The sequence below is a fragment of the Halichondria panicea genome, chromosome 11 (genome assembly GCF_963675165.1).
Source record: "Halichondria panicea chromosome 11, odHalPani1.1, whole genome shotgun sequence".
NCBI classification, from domain to species: Eukaryota; Metazoa; Porifera; class Demospongiae; order Suberitida; family Halichondriidae; genus Halichondria; species Halichondria panicea.
Window position 1 is genome coordinate 297567 of NC_087387.1, and position 19493 is coordinate 317059.

General features: G+C 41.7%; 2 protein-coding genes across 2 annotated transcripts; one reads left to right on the forward strand and one right to left on the reverse strand.

Annotated features, from left to right (window-relative positions):
* The first annotated feature begins 24 nt into the window (after positions 1 to 24).
* On the forward strand, positions 25 to 3039 carry LOC135344289 (metabotropic glutamate receptor 2-like). The gene has a single exon (XM_064541455.1). The coding sequence runs from the start codon at positions 91 to 93 to the stop codon at positions 3037 to 3039; it is 2949 nt and encodes a 982-aa protein (XP_064397525.1). The 5' UTR covers positions 25 to 90.
* Positions 3040 to 3212: 173 nt separating this feature from the next.
* On the reverse strand, positions 3213 to 19480 carry LOC135343807 (uncharacterized). The gene is made up of 25 exons (XM_064540819.1): positions 19226 to 19480; positions 13970 to 14108; positions 13495 to 13603; positions 13068 to 13184; positions 12486 to 12591; positions 12161 to 12316; positions 11873 to 12027; positions 11462 to 11494; positions 10957 to 11162; positions 10494 to 10647; positions 10195 to 10298; positions 9955 to 10046; positions 9218 to 9297; positions 8853 to 8992; positions 8576 to 8686; positions 8315 to 8358; positions 7769 to 7948; positions 7481 to 7609; positions 7168 to 7280; positions 6895 to 7007; positions 6440 to 6635; positions 6193 to 6292; positions 5801 to 5961; positions 4580 to 5623; positions 3213 to 4406 (listed from the first exon to the last, which is right to left on the reverse strand). Exons 1-25 carry the CDS (start codon positions 19341 to 19343, stop codon positions 3477 to 3479), a joined length of 4830 nt encoding a protein of 1609 aa, XP_064396889.1. The 5' UTR covers positions 19344 to 19480; the 3' UTR covers positions 3213 to 3476.
* Positions 19481 to 19493: the final 13 nt, after the last annotated feature.

The following is a 19493-nucleotide window of genomic DNA, read 5'->3' on the forward strand; positions in this document are numbered from 1 at the left end:
CTGTCAGTCAATGTTGCATGAATCTAGAACTTTTATAGTATAGCTACATGTAAATAGTAGTAAACAACATTCTCTAGATCATTAGCTACAATGAAGTATCCTTGGCCTGTGTTTCAAGGTGTGCTTGTTCTGACGATACTCTTCAGTACTGAAGCTGTGAGACAATGCACTGATGTGAGCTCATTCAGTCAAAGTTTTAATGCCAGTGGAGCAGCACAATTCAACAGTACCCGGACCCATGCTCCTGAAGCGATATTCCGTACTACAGACAGAAGCATCTCAGGGGCAAGAATACGTGGCATACAAGACAAAAGAAATGCTGATTTTGTAGTAGGAGGTCTGTTTCCAGTGCACAGTGACAGGAATGGTATCAATTGTGGCCAGCTACGAACACAGGGGGGAGTCGATCGTGTGGAAGCAATGCTCTTTGCATTGGACAGTGTTAATGCTGACCCGTGTCTCTTACCAAATATTACCCTCGGTTACGACATCAGAGACACTTGTTTTGTGGAGCAAATTGGGTTAGATGAAGCTGCTGATTTGATTCTCACAGGAACTCACTCTGGTGTGGAGACTGGGTGCTCTGCAGTAGGGAATCAAGATTTAGCGGAAAACAGTACAAATGAAGCAGTGCCATTCACAATTGGACTAGTTGGAGCAGCCTCCAGCCCAGTGTCCATTTCTATCGCCAGTCTAAGTCGTTTGTTTAATATGCCACAGATAAGCTACAGCTCTACATCGGCTACTCTTAGCAATCGCGAACGGTACACATATTTTTATCGTACCGTGCCTTCAGATGTAATGGAAGGACGAGCAATTATTGACCTGCTGCAGCATTTTGATTGGACGTTCATATCCACTATTTTTTCTCGGAACAGTTACGGACAGTCTGGGATTGATGACCTACACATGTTAGCAACTGAAAACGGAATATGCATTGATATAAATGAAGGAATTGAAGAGAATTTCAATGAAGTACAGTACAGACAACTAGTCGATAAGTTATTGAGGTCAACGGCAAATGTCGTTGTATTCTACGCTACTGAACAGCATGTTCGAGGCCTATTTGATCAACTAGCAAACATTACACAGCCGAGACACTTCACCTGGATAGCTACGAGTGCGTGGGCGCAACTAGCCGCCAGCTCGCAATCGCTCGAATCTTCGATTGTGTCTGGCCTATTTGGAATAATTCCCTCTTTTGAATCTCTACGTTACTTTCAAGACTACTACTCAGGTCTTACTCCTACAAAAAATCCCCGCAATCCTTGGTTTCAAGAATACTTTCAAAGTGTATTCAATTGTTCTGGAAACTGTGAGAATGAAACCAACACGTCACTTTCTGAAACTGAACAGGAATATTCTATACCCTTAGTGATCGATGCTGTCTATACATATGCACATGCCCTCGAGAACTATCTGAATGAAAATTGTGAGTCACCTCTAGTTTGGAATCGTACTGAACAGAGTTGCAATGGTCAAAAATATGATTTGAATGGCTCTAGTAGTTTACTACAGTACATAGCACAAGTGAATTTTACAAGCCCAACTGGGAATAACATTATGTTCAACGAGCAAGGCAGTGTGAACGCTTTGTACCAGATAATAAACTATCAGGCAGCAATAAGACACAACAGTGACGGCTTTAAAACAACAAAGTATCATTTCCAGAGTATTGGATTATGGGACGGCTCAGTAAACAGATCGTTATCACTGAAAATAAACGCAGCAATTCCGGTGCAATATGGAATTAATGCAACAGGAGAGCTCATTTCCGGACCAATTCTTTCCGAGTGCAGCAACTGCGCTCCCGGTCAATACTTGAGGACTGTCGATGATTCATGCTGTGGTCTCTGTGATCAATGTTTGGGCGAACTGTTCTCCAATAGTACAAGGAGTACGGAATGTTTAAACTGTTCAGTGTACGGTGAGATGTGGGGGGATAATCCAACTGTCGGTAGTACAAGCTGTGTGAGCATACCAAACGAGTATTTGCAATTCAGTCATCCGTTTTCTATTATAATTTCGATTGGGTCGGTGGCTGGTTTGATTGTGCTGATAGTTGCTATAGTAGCGTTAGCTATCCACTGGAAATCTCCTGTTGTCATAGCCTCTAGCCGCGAATCAGTTGTACTTGTATTGATTGGAGCTGGAAGTAGCTTTGGATCAAGTTTCATATACCTTTCACCACCATCCATAACTATCTGTACTCTACAACGAATTTTACTCTGGTTCAGTTTCTCTCTTATGTATGGTTCCCTGCTGATCAAAGTGATTAGAATTGCTCGCATATTTGTGTTCCAAAAATCATCACTGAAGAAGTTGGTGTGTGTGCAAACTCATCATCAAGTAATTTTCTCTCTACTTCTAGTAGCCGGTCAAATGGTTATTGTACTTCTTTCCCTGGTAATTGTAAATCCTCGTGTTTTACGAAAGCTTCAATTGAGCGAAACGAATGCCAACTCCCTCCCCGAAATTGTGGTAACTTGTCAACCAGAGCCACTTTTGGGTCTGCTAGCCTCCGTTTTATACGAGGCTGGTCTAATTCTCATTACTGTAGTAATGGGAACCATTACATTTAAGAGTCCCGCTAACTTCAACGAATCGAAATCAACCTGCGTGTCTGCGTACATTCTACTAATAATTTGGACAATGTTTTTCGTCTCCTACACTTTCACACTCGAGTCTTTACCACAACTTCAAAACGCTTTCATTGCCCTCACAAACACCCTCGGGGCGTACACTATTCTAGGAATTGTTATCGGGCCGAGAATTTTTATAGTTCTCTTCTGGAAGGAAAGAAATTCGAAGCACTTTAGCAGACGAGCAACTGAAGGAGATGTTTGTGCTTCTAGAGATAACATGTCATCTATTTCCGGAGGGATGACACTCGATACGGAGATTAATACAGAGGCTAATGGCCGCCATCACGATCAGATAGCTCCACCATTGTCTAACATCAACGATGTACAAGAAACAGTTGCAAACGTGACAGTCAAAGTGACTAACAATCAAGACATTCCCACTGCAACAACTTAGATACAGAACCACATATTATTATACCTAAGAAACCATAATTTATGTGCATGCTGCCTTTTATACACTGTATATAATTATAATATATATATGTACATTGATTAGCAGTAATCAGATTTTATACATACCATGCAAATTACACTTCGTATGAGCCCACTACATAATGTTTGTTGCAATCATATTCATCGATTATTATTTTAATAACTATTCTTCATCATGTGTATAATATACTTGTAATGTTATTGAACAGTAAAGTTATTTGCACAAAACTATAATCATCGTCATGTACGGTTAAAATACTAACAAAAAAACAGTGTTAAAAAAATACTGAGATCAGTATGATGATCACTACTGGGAAAAAAGGGCCCAAGAATAGGCTGAGGTAAAGTGCATAGTGGTTTGTAAAGTGTACAAAATAAATAGACAAGGAAAGTGCTCTACTATGAAGAAGTGCTGCCATTTCTTAACATAGGTGCTTGGGATGAAGTCGATTGCATGCTAAATGTTTTATTGTAAGGAGGTTTTTTGTCCTTCGAGAAATCTTCAACTCTGTTTTCTTCCCGTTTGTCTTTGTACTCTTTAAGTGGTGTCCATCCATTGTAACAAATAACGAGCACGAAAACCACACCCAGAATGATGCTTGTTAATACAGCGAGAGACGCAATCACGGCAACTATGATCAGATTAGAACATGTTTCAATATTCCCACCGTTACCGTTTTGAAGTCCGAAAGTTGCTCCGTCAGTTGTAAAGAAAGTGGCCCATGCTCCTGCTTGCATGCTTGTTAGGGCACGAACACACACAAGTACTGTTTTCGAGTCTTCCAAATCCAAATTAGATAAATTTGAAGTTTTGTACTGTGTCATGGAACTGTCGACGAAAACTCGAATAGCTGATTTGATATTTGGATCAGAACAAACGGTATTGGCAGGCGATGGTGACCAATGTATTTCATACTGAGTTAATTTTCCATTGGGCTCTTCAGGGGGTCCCCAGTTGATTGTCATCTCCATTACACCAGCTAAATTGGTGTTGATTATAGGCTTCAGGCTTCTTGGTTCAGTTGGTACTCCAGATATGGTATTGAATACAAAGGGAACACCATACACACCGGTAGTGTTAGTTGTTAGCTCTGTCACTCTTATAGCTACAGCGTATTGCGATTCTGCACAGAGATTGGTGAACACATACGAGCGAGCTCTGATATCTGAGAAGACATTGTTCTCTTGAATGTTGGGGCAGGAGCTCGTGATTTGGAGGGTATAAGATACAGAACCTTCGACTTCATTGGGAGGCAGAGTCCATTGGATAGCGGCTGAACAGCAGTCCACGTTTGTCGGGGTTATGGTCTCAGGGGGAGACGGGGTGGTCTGCAAAGAGAGAGGAAATAACATTGGTAAAGTTTAAATCAAATGTCAATTTCTATTGTACATGTATGCTTTGCCTAAAGCAATCTATACAACATTCCAATGTACAACAGGACATACCATACGAAGTACTTGCTAATGTACATTCTATTGTGTATTGTGCGCACTGCACTCACTGTTTCTGTATTGAAGCTGATGACATCACAGTATTCTCCACATTGATTCCCATTGCAGAACCTCAGCATAAACTCATAAGAAGCATCTCTTTCCACAGTTACATAAACAATATTGGGACTATCAATCGTAAAATCCTGAGAGTCGCTCGTAGGCATGCCAGTAGAACTGACTACAGTGTACTCAACCTGCAGTCCAGTCAGTGTGAAGGGGTAGGTCACAGTGAAGCTTATTGATGCATTACTACCCGTGTTTCCAGTAAAGAAGCATCTAGGTTTAGTAGGAACTATAGCCGGTCGAACAATACTCACACGAGGAGAGAACTCGCTGCTGGCCACAGAATTGACAGCTTGTACCATAGCAGCACACCACGTGGTACCAGGAGCAGAAGACGTATTGAAAGTGAAAGATGTAGCGGGTGCAGTAATATTTCCTGTGAAGTCCATGTCATTGCAACGAAGACGTGCAAGATAGCTTGTAACCGATGGATCGGGCGCCATCCAGCTGAATATCACATCATTATTAGATACAACGAGCATTGGATCTGTGGGCGGGCCAGGTGGTAAGGAGAGTGTAGGCCGTGATAGGCTCATTGCACCGCCCACTGCACCACTCGGGGCCGTTGCAGATACAGTCACAGTGTACACAATCGAAGGTTGAAGTCCGGTAATACTAAACACAGTTTTTTGATTCACAATTCCACTGCCATCATTAGGACTCCATGCTACATTATACACTAGTCCAGGCCTTTCGTAGTTACTTGGCTCCTCCCATGTGACATACAGTGTCGATGAACTAACTGCTTTAATAGCGAGACTTTGTACAGTTAGAGGAGTGGTGTCAGTTGTTTGGCCGCACACCTCAGTACCAAAGCCGAGAGTGGTGTCAGTACACGAAGCTCCTCCTACGTGGCGTGCCTGTATAGTAGCACAGCAGGTGGTGAGAGGAGGGAGACTAGTGACCGTGTGGCTAGTGGTAGTGGTAGTAGTGTTGGTAGTGGGGCCAGTGTTTTGACTATTGGTAGGAATGTAGCAGTCCACAACCACCTGTAATAAAGAGAGAGTTGTGCTAGTAACACTACATGACTGTATATACCAGCCACATACACTATAGTATTACTGGTACAGCCGAAACTTTAAAGCTTAGTACATACGTACACATAATTTATGGCATGTATTATTATAGTGTACTTGAGACATACGTAGAATGTTGGTAATGCCCACCTGATATTGGAGGTTGTTAGGGTCTCCATTTGGTAGCTGGGGAGCATCCCAATTGAACGTCAGCATACTGGGGGACGAGGAGGAGAAGGAGTGGTTGTCCACTGAACCTGGGGGCTCACACAACGTCCTCACAACCAGAGCAGTGGATGGTGGACCCTCACCTGAGCAAGTAGAGACACATGCAAGTATCACCATCAGAGAGGGGAACACGTATCCTTTATAATCATAATAGTTAGTTTCTACTGGGAGAAGGAGGTGACTAATAGGGAGCATAAAAATTATGTATTTAGTACCACAAAAGCTTTTTCGTTTTGACGTAGAATCAAATTATGACCTCTCAAAGATAGCTACACTAGCCCATCTCAAAGGTAATGCTCCAAAGGCTAACTGACCTGCTCCAGTGCATGCCTCCACAGTGAAGCTGTACTCTGTGTAAGGGATTAGACCATCCACTGTATAGGTTGTGCTTGTCTGGAAGACACATGATCTCTCCTGCAGTGGACAGTTAGTTGGTACAGTAATTTAACTTGTTGCATGATCACTATACAAAGCTTCACTTCAAAATGTAAACAAGGGCAGGTCAACTTTGTGCCGCTATCTCTAAGAATTCTCCACTCCCCCATGCATTATACAACGTACCACCGATCCATTGACATTGATGGCATAGCCGCTGATAACTCCATTGGTCTCAGTTGGCGGAGACCATGACAACATGACTGAGTCACTGGTAATAAGTGTAGCCATTAGTCCGCTAATTACACCAGGGACAGCCTCGAGTAACAAGATGTCACGTATAGAGGAGACAGCACTACCCTCGCTGTTTATAACATTCACTCTGCAAAGAGGGAGTGGCCAGGGCGTGGTGAATGATGGTATGTAATCAGTACTCATTTATAGCCAAGATTATACTGTGCATACCTAAAAATTACCTCGTGATATGCCTCAATCACTACACACTCCCCCAGGTATACATTAATAATTACACATGTAATGTATGTAGCTAAGAAACCTAGCTGGTCCAACTAATACTTAGAGGACATGCATTCAACAGAAATTCCGGAAAGTTTATGCACTGAACACGACTGGTTGGGTACCTGTAATAAAAAGTGGAGCCTGGTGTTTGCCCAAGCACATCCAAGCAGTTGTCAGTGGTCAAGTTCGTCTCATTACTCGTGCTACCAAGGGACACGGTAGTGCCGTAGCTCACCTGTACGAGAGTGGGGGTCAAAGTTCAGGTAGTACACACTCCTATAGTGGCTATAATTATACAGTTTGTATATATTATGTTACCTACGCATGTATAATTATGGGTGCTATAATAATAACACAGAACATCTCCAAGTACGCATAATAATTAATTTTCTTACTGAGAATCTGTAGTTCCTGAATAGATCAGTGAATGTATTCAGTTGAAGGCACACTGTAACAGAGTTCTGAGTAGCCACGGCTGATATTTCACTTGTGTTTACTGGGGCCGGTACTAATGGGGACAAGAGGGGTATACATGCAATCAAAGGCAAACGTCAGCTGCAATACATGTACCCTCTCATGTATACGTAGATCATGCATACGTAGATCATACAATATTTTGGTAATTATGTGCTATATTGGAGAATAATATTAAAATCGTCCGAAAATAAAAGCTAGATTCGTAATTTGTACAGTACATAGTTGGCTTACATCCGACTCCAGTTGTAATGAATCCCTTGAAGATAGCATTGGGACCACTAGCACCTCCGCCCATTATTGTCCCGTTTATTATACATTCGTAATTTTGTAGGCCAAGCCCACCGCTGAATCGTGCACATGCTGGAGGCAACAAAGAAAGCAAGATTAACTCACAAAACAGGTCGAAAAATGCCACAATATATAATAATTATTATTATATACATTATGTACAGCTGCTGTTTCGGTCTTCCCTGCATTACAACACTTGTTGTATATATACTGCACAGTGTAGACACGTACCAGGTTCATCACTCAGTGTTTGCTCATCACTCAGTGTTTGCCCGCTCATACAATCTGCTATTGAGAGATCATTATTACTGGAGGAGAAGGTCACGGAAGTCACCAGACGGTTACACTGGACAGTGCATTGAAACTCAGGGGAAGTGAGAGGAGTGGCCGTAACAGAGCAGGAGGGAGTGTCTGTGGGGGGTAGGTCAAGGGGGGGGTATACATGTAGGTCAATGGGGGGGGTGGTATGATGGAAGGGGGTATACATGTAGGTCAATGGGGGGGTATAATGGAGGGGGGTATACATGTAGGTCAATGGGGGTGGTATGATGGAGGAGGATATACATGTAGGTCAATGGGGGGGGTGGTATGATGGAGGGGGGTATACATGTAGGTCAATGGGGGGGGTGGTATGATGGAGGGGGGTATACATGTAGGTCAATGGGGGGGGTATGATGGAGGGGGGTATACATGTAGGTCAATACACATTTTAAATATTGATTTAGTAGCTCAGAGGTGTGGCCTAGTTTGGTGGTATGATTACTCAACGCAACTCACTTGTACAGTCAGGAGCAATGCCGTCGTGGATATCTTGCCAAATACTGTGAAGAGAGAACAGGAGCTATAAACATACAATGAATGAGCCATGCAGCCATACAAGCCACTAACTAATACGAACAGAGTCAAATATAACTATCTAATTGCAATCTTCGTACAGCAACTGTAAAGCATTATGTAAGTAGTTGTGTTCAATAAAAAGAGGTATATACACCGTACATAGCTACACTGTATGGTACTACATGTACATGTAATGCGTACTCTTGTGGGACTGTGCCGGTGGCTGATCCCACGGCAGACAGTGGGTTCCTCTCACACGCATTGTTACCAGCATGCCACACGCAGTGCGGGTCACGTGCACCCACACAAGTGCTGGAGGACAAAGAGTTAAAACACGTAATCAATTAACCAAGTCAATCAATACAGCAATGCAAAGAGCTACGAGTTGTGCTCACTACGAGTTGTGCTCACTACGACTGGACGCATTTGTTCAAACAAACGATAGTATTTTATTTAGACATTTTCTCTTCTTATGTACCTGCAGTTTGTGAATCTGGAGCACCTCTCAATTGGTAGTTGGTATACTTCCGATATGGTACTAACGAATATCTTCTTCTCTGAGCCCACTTCCTCAATACGTAATGCTTGAATCTTTTCAGAGCTGTCTCCACTTCCCAACTGTTGTGTGTGTGTGGCGTGTGTGTGTGAGGGGGCGGGTGTGGGTGTGTAGGGAGTGGAGGTATGTGTATGGCTCTCAGGAAGACTTCAGCTGACGAGACTCCCTCGGGCTAAATAGACTACTACTACTATACATGTGTATATGTGAGATATGCTCTAGTTTTGCACACAAGCAGATCTAGATTTAAAGCCCTACAATGTACCATACAGTGCATGTACACTCACACTGATGATCTCAGAGTACACTGGGGTCGTCTGACCAGCCGTTACAGTCGCAAACACAACCTTCATCACTTTCATGTCATCTGCAAAGGAGGGGGCATAAGTTATACATGTACCCGGCCCACTGTCTCTCGTGTAATCAATGGTTTGGGGATTCTTTCAGCTGCCATAACTTGAATTCCGTGGATCCAACTTCAACGATTTTATGATTTTCTAAAAGCTTAGAAAGAGACCTTTAAAATGGTGTAATTAAAGTTAACACTTGAGGAGAAAAATTATTTGCCAATTTGGCGATACCATGGATTATAGCCCATGGTCCAAGGCCGAAAAATGACAAATTATGGCCCCGAATAAATTTTGGATTGGAACACATCATTTAAACTGTATTTTTCTCAGCTTTCAGAAAATCATAACATTTTTGACATTGGATCAACGATACTCAAGTTATGGCTGTTGAAAGATGTTCAACTGCATTTACATGTACGTGTACCACCCGTGTAATCAATAGCTCGGGGACGTCAATAACTATAATTACTAGAAATCATTCACAAGAGATACATGTAGTATACTGAGATAGTAGATAGTATACAGAGATACATGTAGTATACTGAGATAGTAGATAGTATACAGAGATACATGTAGTATACTGAGATAGTAGATAGTATACAGAGATACATGTAGTATACTGAGATAGTAGATAGTATACAGAGATACATGTAGTATACTGAGATAGTACACACCTGTGCCCAGGATTAGGACGTCTTGATTAACGCACTGAGTGGAATCACTGCTCCTCACAACACACACACTGTCCACAACCATCTTCGTCACACTGGAGGACAATTATCAGTTATTAGTATAATGACCTTTACCAGATATCATCACCCTGTACTTCACAACTGATTTTTAGCTATGGACACTCTTTACCAAGAATGTTATTAGGAAAAGGGTCATCAATTCTAAAAACACTGTGTACTCACGTGATTCCCTCCAGAAGGAGTAGCGGGTTGTTTCCCATCTGCTCAATGTCGTGAATAATGTCCACGTACAGTGACGCAGCCTCTATGCGTCCAGCAGGGTCACACTACACACAACACACACAATACAGTACATTGAGACATTGGTGAAAGGGGAGTGGGTGGGAATGTGTGGGCGGGAGTAAGGAGTTGCCGCAAAACATTTGCAGAACTTTTCAATTGAATGGTCTACTTACATGAACGTACACGAACGTATATTTTGGTCTATTACACGGTAACCGTAACCATGCAAATAACCATACCTCAACATAGACATTTTGCTTCTCTACTCCGTCAGTGGTGAGTAGATCTTCCCGGAAGATATCGAATATTCCTTGATTGAAGCTAGCCATGGCGTCGGTCTCTCGGCTGTTCTCTGCTGGGTACACGCACACAGCTGAGCCCTCGGGTCCAATACTGTAGGGCACATGTGAGCAAACCATCATTGACATGTGCACAACATGAGACAATAGATTAACAATGATTACATGTATGTACGCATAGTTAATAAAGGGTGTCCTGGCAATCATCATAAACAGTCAATGCAGGTTGCAAACTGCAGTAAATACGAGACATTAAACACATAAAAGACTAAATTATGCTTACTATCTAATAGCTTGTACTTATAATTATAATTATAATATATATTAATGCACAGTACAGTGTAGATGCTTTGAGTTGTACACATACACGACTTTATTAAAGTTATAATTTTGCACAACTCACAGTGGTCCAGAGAATGCTCCGTACATGGTCTTCTGCCAGGTCTCGCCCTCGCCATGGCGACCACCCTCGTTAAATGCCACACTGTCAATGTTGTTGTAGATGTAGTCGTTGGCACCGATGAACTCTCTACCCGGGGGCACTTGTATCATACAGTAGATGCGTGCTTTCATGTAGGTGGAGAAGAAACCATTCACTCCAGGGTCATTCTGTGAGGGGTGGAGTGGGCGTGTGAGGTGTGGAGTGGGCGTGTGTGTGTGTTACTTGCTATGGAATGATACACACGAATCAACGTACATGTAAATCGTGAACACACGCATAGTTATAGGCATTTCATGTATTTCCTCCATGTACCATTCGTACCCCACACATTCTAAAATTGCTTTGATCTCATGGATCGGAAGGTATCATACTACTTGAGTTGAGAGTCACCACACACGCTCTCACTAAACATGTCCAGTGGTATCCCACAAGCTCTCACTAAACATGTCCAATGGTATCAACTTACACGGCAGATTCTCACAACTTGACTGTGTATAACCTGTGCAAGAGAAATACATATCATCATTACATCATCCCAATCATTGTGGACCAGTACATAAACGCAATAGTCCTTATATACACCATATTGACAGTTACATGTACAACGTTGAAAATGGTCTACACTGACAATAGCTATACTAACAATAACTTAATTAGGAATGAAAAGCTTTGTACCTGTATTGTGCTAATGTATTAACTACAGGGACCTCACCCAGGAGACTGCATGCATATATACTTGACAGTTACAAGGCTACATGTACTTATACTGATAGCTATATACAACAACATAATTAGGAATGAAAAGCTGTTTTGTACACGTATTGTATGTGTATTTAACTACAGGGACCTCCCCCAGGGGACAGACTAACTACTCTACCTCAGTGCCACTGGCTGTAGCAGCCGTGTTCTCTCTAATGAACACAAAGTAGAAGTGGTAGTCTTCAGGGCGGGGGGTCCCACCGGACACACTGAGTGCCTCCACTGTGGGGGGTATGTAGTCCGCACGATAGTAGTCCACAAACGTCACAGGTGCTGCGCGCGCGTGGGTGTGTGTGTGTGTGTGTGTGGGAGGGGGTTGATCATTGCTTCTATACGAACATCAGTGTAATTACATAGGATAATTTGTTATGCAAACTAACTGAGGTCAGGTGATGCATGTACTTACATTTGAGCCATGACTCGTCTATTCTGGTGGTGATGTCAGTGACCACGCTCAAAGATCCGTTACTGGGAGATTGGACATTATAGAAGGCCATCTGATAGTCACGCCCCACTCCACGATTACCTTGGTAGAAACCAACACCAAAATACGTCGTAGTGTCTGCAGAGGGTAGGGGTCAGGGGTTAGGGGTCAGAGGTCAGTTGAGGGGTCGATAATATACATACTGTGCATTTAAGTACACACCATAATATCGCATGTAATAAATTGATATAATTATAATTATTAAACTAACTACAAGATCAAAAGGCAATCATCATAGGAAACTTACCATTTCGAATGAACTCTCCAAACCCTTCAAACTCAGGATAGTAACTAACAATGGCGTTGGCAGCGTTCACCGGACCCTGTACAGCTGTGAGCATGTTGCTGGATACCTGTACACAGGAGGTATCAATTAAACTGGGAAGTGTACTTAATGGTATGGGGACTCTTTCAGCTGCCATAGCTTGAATTCCGTGTAACCAATTTATGATTTTCTGAACGCTTAGAAAGAGACCTTTCAAATGGTACCATCAAAGTTCATATTTGAGGGAAAAAAGTATTTGCCAATTTAACGATACCATGGATTATAGCCCATGGTCCAAGGCCGAAATATGACAAATTAGGGCCTCAACCAAATTTTGGATTGAAACACATCATTTGAAAGGTCTCTTTCTAAGCTTTCAGAAAATCACAAATATTTTGAAATTGGATCATCAAAACTAAAGTTATGGCTACTGAAAGACAATCAACTACGATTGTACACAAACACCAGCTCTAATTACTAGACCAAATTACTGTACCATAAAAACACTCCATGGTCAATTGAACTTTATGAACCCACCCATACTGTCAGCCATGTTATACTCACGTCAATAGTCATGCACTGCGGTGGTGAGATACTGGCCTCCGTCCCACACACGAGTACAAGGTTCGTTTCCATGGGAATTGCCTTGTACAATCTAATGTGGTTCTGACATGTGCGTGTCTACACGACACAGAGAGAGAGAGAGAGCAATGGATAATAAACACACACGTGCTGTTTGTTTGTTTGTTAAGTAACAAGCCACAGAAGGAAACAGCTGGCCAGGGTACATGTAGCCTGGTAAAGAGGGCATATGCATTGCCAGGTATACAGCTGTTAGACTTAATAAATTGATCAAAGCATTAAAATTTGGTATTATTAATAAAAGTTCGCTAATGAGCTATTGATATGCATGATGCCATAAAATACTTGAACTTCTTGAGTACATGACCTGCTTGTCACCCACCCCTACAGTTGACCTTTGACCTCTTACCCGGTCAGCGCTGTTGACCATGAAGCATTGCTCTGTGTTCGCGTGTGTAGCATTCCACACCAACTCATCCAGACAGACCAGATTATTGCTCAGCAAGTAGAGCTTGTCCCTGTACAGTGAAGAATCGATACATTATACAACTCACTCCCCATATTGTACCATCTCTCAAACCATATACAAGTATACAGTTGTTACAATAACCAGTGAGAGAGCGCTAAAGATACTCATGCTATGAAACAGCAGGGCATTATAAAAATCAATTTAAAGTACTGTTTGGTGTGATTGTGCTCAGCAGTTGTTTATAGCAGACTCTAATCCAACTAGTAGCTAGACACAACACCACAATCACACCATGACTGTGTACACCAATACATTACTAATACATGCAGCCATTTATAAGCGCAGAAGTTGTGAGTTAATTGTAAGAGCCTAGAAAAGAGAGGTAGCTATTGCACATGATATGATATATACTTACGCTGCTCCAATGAGGATATTTCCAGCGCTAGCCTCGAAGTTGAGCTCACTGATAAAGTAGCTAACATCTGAAGGGAGTGTACAGGGAGAAGAGGGGCTGGCAGTGACGCTGAAATCAGGGAACACTACGCCATTAGCATCTGAGGAGGGGAGGAAGTGAAAACGTGACATGGCGTACCCTGTTTATAAGCTCTCCATTTCGGGGCTAAAAAATCCTGTTTATGGGTGTACTATTCGTATTTACATATGTACTACTGTAGTTGGATTGTGTTGTGCGTTCCAGAATGGATACTGTATTCAGAAGCACGAACAAACACAATGAATGTGTTCAGTTACTTTGTAACCAGGAATGCATAAAACAGCCACTCAAACATTTCCCGATACTGCCACAAGAATAACAATTCTTGGGAGTAAACACAACAAAAACCAAGTACAATATAATTATCACACGCACACACCCACACCTACGCAGGTTTGTACCAGTACACAATCTACCCTCATACTATACAATATATACTCCCTTATATACATCAATGAGGGACTCAAGTTACAAGGGAACTAGTTGAACAATACAGATCTTAGAGCATGCTTGAGAGATAATGTTTTGATAATAAAGTACCCCCCCCCCCCCCACACACACACACACACACAATGAGAGTTACACCACACACACACAGTGAGAGTTACACCACATTATACGAGTGTGATTGATTGTTGTGGTGCTAGGTATACGGACCTATGACCTATGACCTTACGTTACACACGCAGACACTTGTATTTCATGCACCTATATAATACTTCTGTATGCACTTGTATGGGCCTAGCTCACAGCTTCAGCTACGTAACTAGAGTATACAAGTCCAAGCTAGTTCTTTGTGATAATTTCTACAAAAAATTGAACAGACACGCCTATCTTTACTCGGTGCATAGACTAGAGGCTGTGTCATGTGCACACACTATTAACAACACATGAATCCCCTTCACCCCATTCATGCTTAAATATATTCATTAGTTCAGCTTGAGGGGTGATGGCCGCTGATGGGGGCACTAAACCACAGTACAACAGTATTCAAATATTAACCAAGGTGTGAGTCTCATAGCCTCAAGCCAAATAGCCAGACAAATTTACCATGTTAATTATATGACCTGTACCCACCAGTACAACAAGCAACAATGTTGTCTATAATGAAGCCTCCCTCCAACAAGACATGTTAACATGTATGATACAGCCTCCCTCCAACAAGACATGTTAACATGGGGCATGTACAACACTAGTTCAAGTACACCCCCCTGGAGTATAGCACTGTAACTTAATACCCCATACACTGCGGAGTGTTGATTACACTATGTACTAGGAATGGTTGGTACGAAATGTGAAACCATGATGTGATTTATTCATGATGGAACAGTTACAGTATTGCATCACAGTCACATCACTGACACCATGTTTGGAAGGTTAGAGGCTACTGATGAATGGCTCGTGTGAAATGTCTTAAAGAAAGCTTCTTAAAAGTTGTTCAGAGTAGAAACAAAAGCTTTGTGCTTAAGTACATGTCATTGCTCTCTGCCGGGTGAGTATAATACAATACAGGCAGGAGTGCTCCTGGTACAAGGATAAGAAGTTAGAGCCCTAGATCACCAAAACTGGCTCATCCACAGAGCTAACCAGAGAGCTTATAACAATATTCTATTATTAACTAAATGCTACACATCCCATGGTAACAATGTACCCACAATGCAAGTTACTCTAATAAAATTAATGTTATTTCATTAGTGTACAAGTCCACAAATGATTAGCAGAGCCTATAATTATATTTGCAGCTTTCAGAGAGTAGCAGTACAACTAACTCCATGGGACACTTTGGCCACTAAAGGATGTAGAACAAGCCAGGTGGTCAGTCTCTCTCCCTACAGCTGGCCAGGCCAAGCTCAGAGCTTTCATAACACACAAGCCTTATTGACAATCACTGGATTAGGGCAGGTGTGAGTATTTGATACGAAAATGGGAGCAGTTTGTTAATTGAGGGCAGGGATGGTTTGGCAAGAGTGCTCTGGCTAATGTGGGGGACTATTGTGTTAGCTAGGGGAGGGGAGCCAGGCCTTGCTCATAAATGAAGGGAGTGTCATTAGGAACTAGCCACTTCTTTGTTAACAAGTCACCCTACACATTGATTGAGTTTCCAGTTGCTAAGTTTTTAATTGGGATTAGAAAGCAGTTAGTATCTATAGTGGGACTAGTATACACACATTCTCTATACAGGCCTTAGCAACCTTAGCAACCCCCACCACCTGGGCATACAGAGCAGCAGGCCTATCACTCCCCCACCCACAGAGGGCATGACTATTATTCATTATGACCTGTCTTTCATGACTGCACACACCATTTGTCAACACCCTATAGAGAAAGGTTTGTGTAGCTAATGACCCAGTGAATGGGTGCAGTAACCAACACCTCATTAGGGCATTCAGGCTCACAGGGAAATATGACAATCAATCTCAAGTGTGTAACAGAATGCCAAGTATAGGGTATACATAAACAATCAGTTAATTTTCCATTAAGGCAAGGGGAGAGAAACTAACAATGGGTTTTTGTACAGTGGAACAGTATTTTTCATTGCTAACTAAAGCTAGCAATATCACATCATTTATATCCCAATCTATAGTTACTGGAACTACAGCTCATAGTTCCTACTACACAGCTTAGGTGTCATATCAAAACAAATTGTTCTAGGAACAAGTATCTTTGAAATTTCATAAGTTGCATGGTGTTACTAAGAGGAGGTAATACTAGTACATGTAGGTCTTGTGCTTGGTGCAGCAGAGTTCACGCAGAGCTACTAGGGGTCAACTGGAATGCTGGAATCAAAACACACTTCAACAACAGAAGCTTCTTTCCTCTGTCCCAAAACAGTATTCCATGTACATGTACATGTACAGTAAAGCCACAAACTGGTACCTTAATCATATTATTATAGGCAATAAAACTGCACCTGTGGAGATGCAAACCTTGGAAAATGCCACAGGCCTATTTTAACAAGTTAATTTAATTTAATTTGCCCCACCAGCAGTTATTGACTTACTGCCACATGAGATTTTTATGCAGAAATCAAATCTCTCACTCACAGGTAGTAATCAAGGCTCAAGTACATTGTGTACTAGACTGTATTAGAGTAACATGCACTCTCAGTACATGTATACTTGAGCCTTGTATCATAGCTGACAACAACAGTTTCCAAGTGGCTAGCTGCTAAACACAAACAATTCTCGGAAAGCGATACAATTCAAGCGGACGAAGAACAACAGCTACCTACCGTACACCCCCTACCGTACACACAATTACACGCACATTTCTATTGTCGTTAGCACAACAAGTTTACCCAGTTCTGAACAGGTTACAAGTAGGAAATGTCGAGGATGGGATAGGTATGCATGCAATACAGTATTATATATAATAGCCGTGAGGAAGGGAAAAATCATACAGATCAGAAATCACTGACCTGAGCAAGTACACTATCAAAGAGCTACCAAATGCTGTGTCTACAAGAGTACTCATGAAGATAATTCTAATTCTAATAAGTTGACAGACCATACACGGGCTGCTCTCTAAAGAAGCTGCATAAGTGTTTGTTTAGCAGTGACCCACACAGCCTTCGCTGTATACCACAAAGGGGTTTAAAGAAGCCACATATGATGAGCATCAAAAGAGTCAGAGTCAATAACGAGTATGCCTAGATCTTGTACTAGTAGTAATATTAAGCTTATAAAGCAAACCTTGTAGTAGGAATAGCAGCTAGTGCTTGGTTGATGGTTAGAAGGGAGGGTACCAGGAAGACTAGGTTGAAATAGAAAACAGGAACACATATTATTACCTACTCGGAAGGTGTAGTGAGATATTACAGACACTCTGGGAATGTAGACACAGACACTGTGATGAGTACAATGTGTAGGTACACAGGTCATCCCTAGCTACTGTTACACACTGCATGCCCTCTGAGTAATTAAGTGGCCATAGATACTCTCATGCAATACACAGTATAATCATGAGTAAACAATCCAATGTATACTCAACTAACTGTAACTGTGTGTGCATTTAATTAGTGACTGAGGGTACATGTACAAGCAATTAGAAGCTCTTAAATTGTGATTTAATATACACTAATGCTGAATACACAGCACTGACCTACACAGTGTGTAACTGAAGTCATCACCAAGAGAGGAAGGATAGAAGCCAGTGATTAGAGAGGGCCTATAAGGTATAGACTAAACCCTCATAGTTCAATCTCCATGGCAGGATGGAGAGGTGTCAATCTACTGTAACAGCATTGCCTATAGGAAAGTCTAAGGAGCCATAGAAACGAACAATTAAGACTGCATTATTATAGTTTACACCGACATAGTGAAAGTTCCTTTTAAATTAGCTGCAGTTTGGCACCTGACAAATAAGCCTGAGGTAACAAAGAGGCAACTAGTTCAATATGGCCTGGTACATCGTGAGACTATTGATGAGTGACTATGGAAACAAGGCTGACTATTAAAAATCACAACAGTTTGGAATAGCATCCCAACAGCTGTAAAGGTATAAGGCTTCTGTCATTAAATTAAACCAAACCATGCACAACTCAATTAAAACCATAATTATATTAAAATAACACAAGGGCCTTGAGAATGAGAGCACTAATATTGGACCACTAATATTGGACTTACATGTGCCAGGGTGTTTATGGTTGAGCTAACTGTATATTAATATAATAAATGGACAGGACAAAACAAATAAATAAACAATTTCACACAATCTAAACAGGCAATGACCACATGTATTGATAGCATGCGATATTCACTGCTGGAGAATAGGACACTATAAATACATGCAATTCAGAATAGGGGAGGTCACTGACCAACACAAACCTGCACCAAGGTAACCCATGCACTATAAAGCTTTGTACAGCTTTTTAGTTTCAAATTTGAATTGCTCGTTAAAGAATCATTAGATCTGCAAAACATTCCTGTTAATGAAGAACCTTGTGGTAAAATTTACACTAGGATTACAACAGCTTTCCGATAGTTCCACAGAATGTTGCAAAGTATTTTGCACCTTCTCTAGCTCTAGCTAGTTAATGTGACACACTTGATATTTAATTAACTACAGAGATATCTATATAAAATATAATTATTTGCAGTGTTTGCATTTATACAGTGCATGTTCTGCTTAGACTATTGCAGGAACTATTAACCTACACCTATTTTAATATGCACTCACCACTGTAGGCGATGTTTGTGGCATCTGTTCTAATGGCATCATATCCACAGTGGGTATTTCTCAAGTGTAGTAGAGCAATCAGGAGGCTTAAGAGCAGCCGGCAATGGCTCCAGTTCATGGCTACCAGTGTATCCAGTTGGTGGGGGCTAGAAGACGAGGCTTAGAAGTGCGAGCAGAGCAGAGAGACTTGCACATGAACTTGTTTCAGTGTTGTTTGGCCCGAGATTATTGTCAACGCCCATTATTACTGGGGGAGGGACACACATTT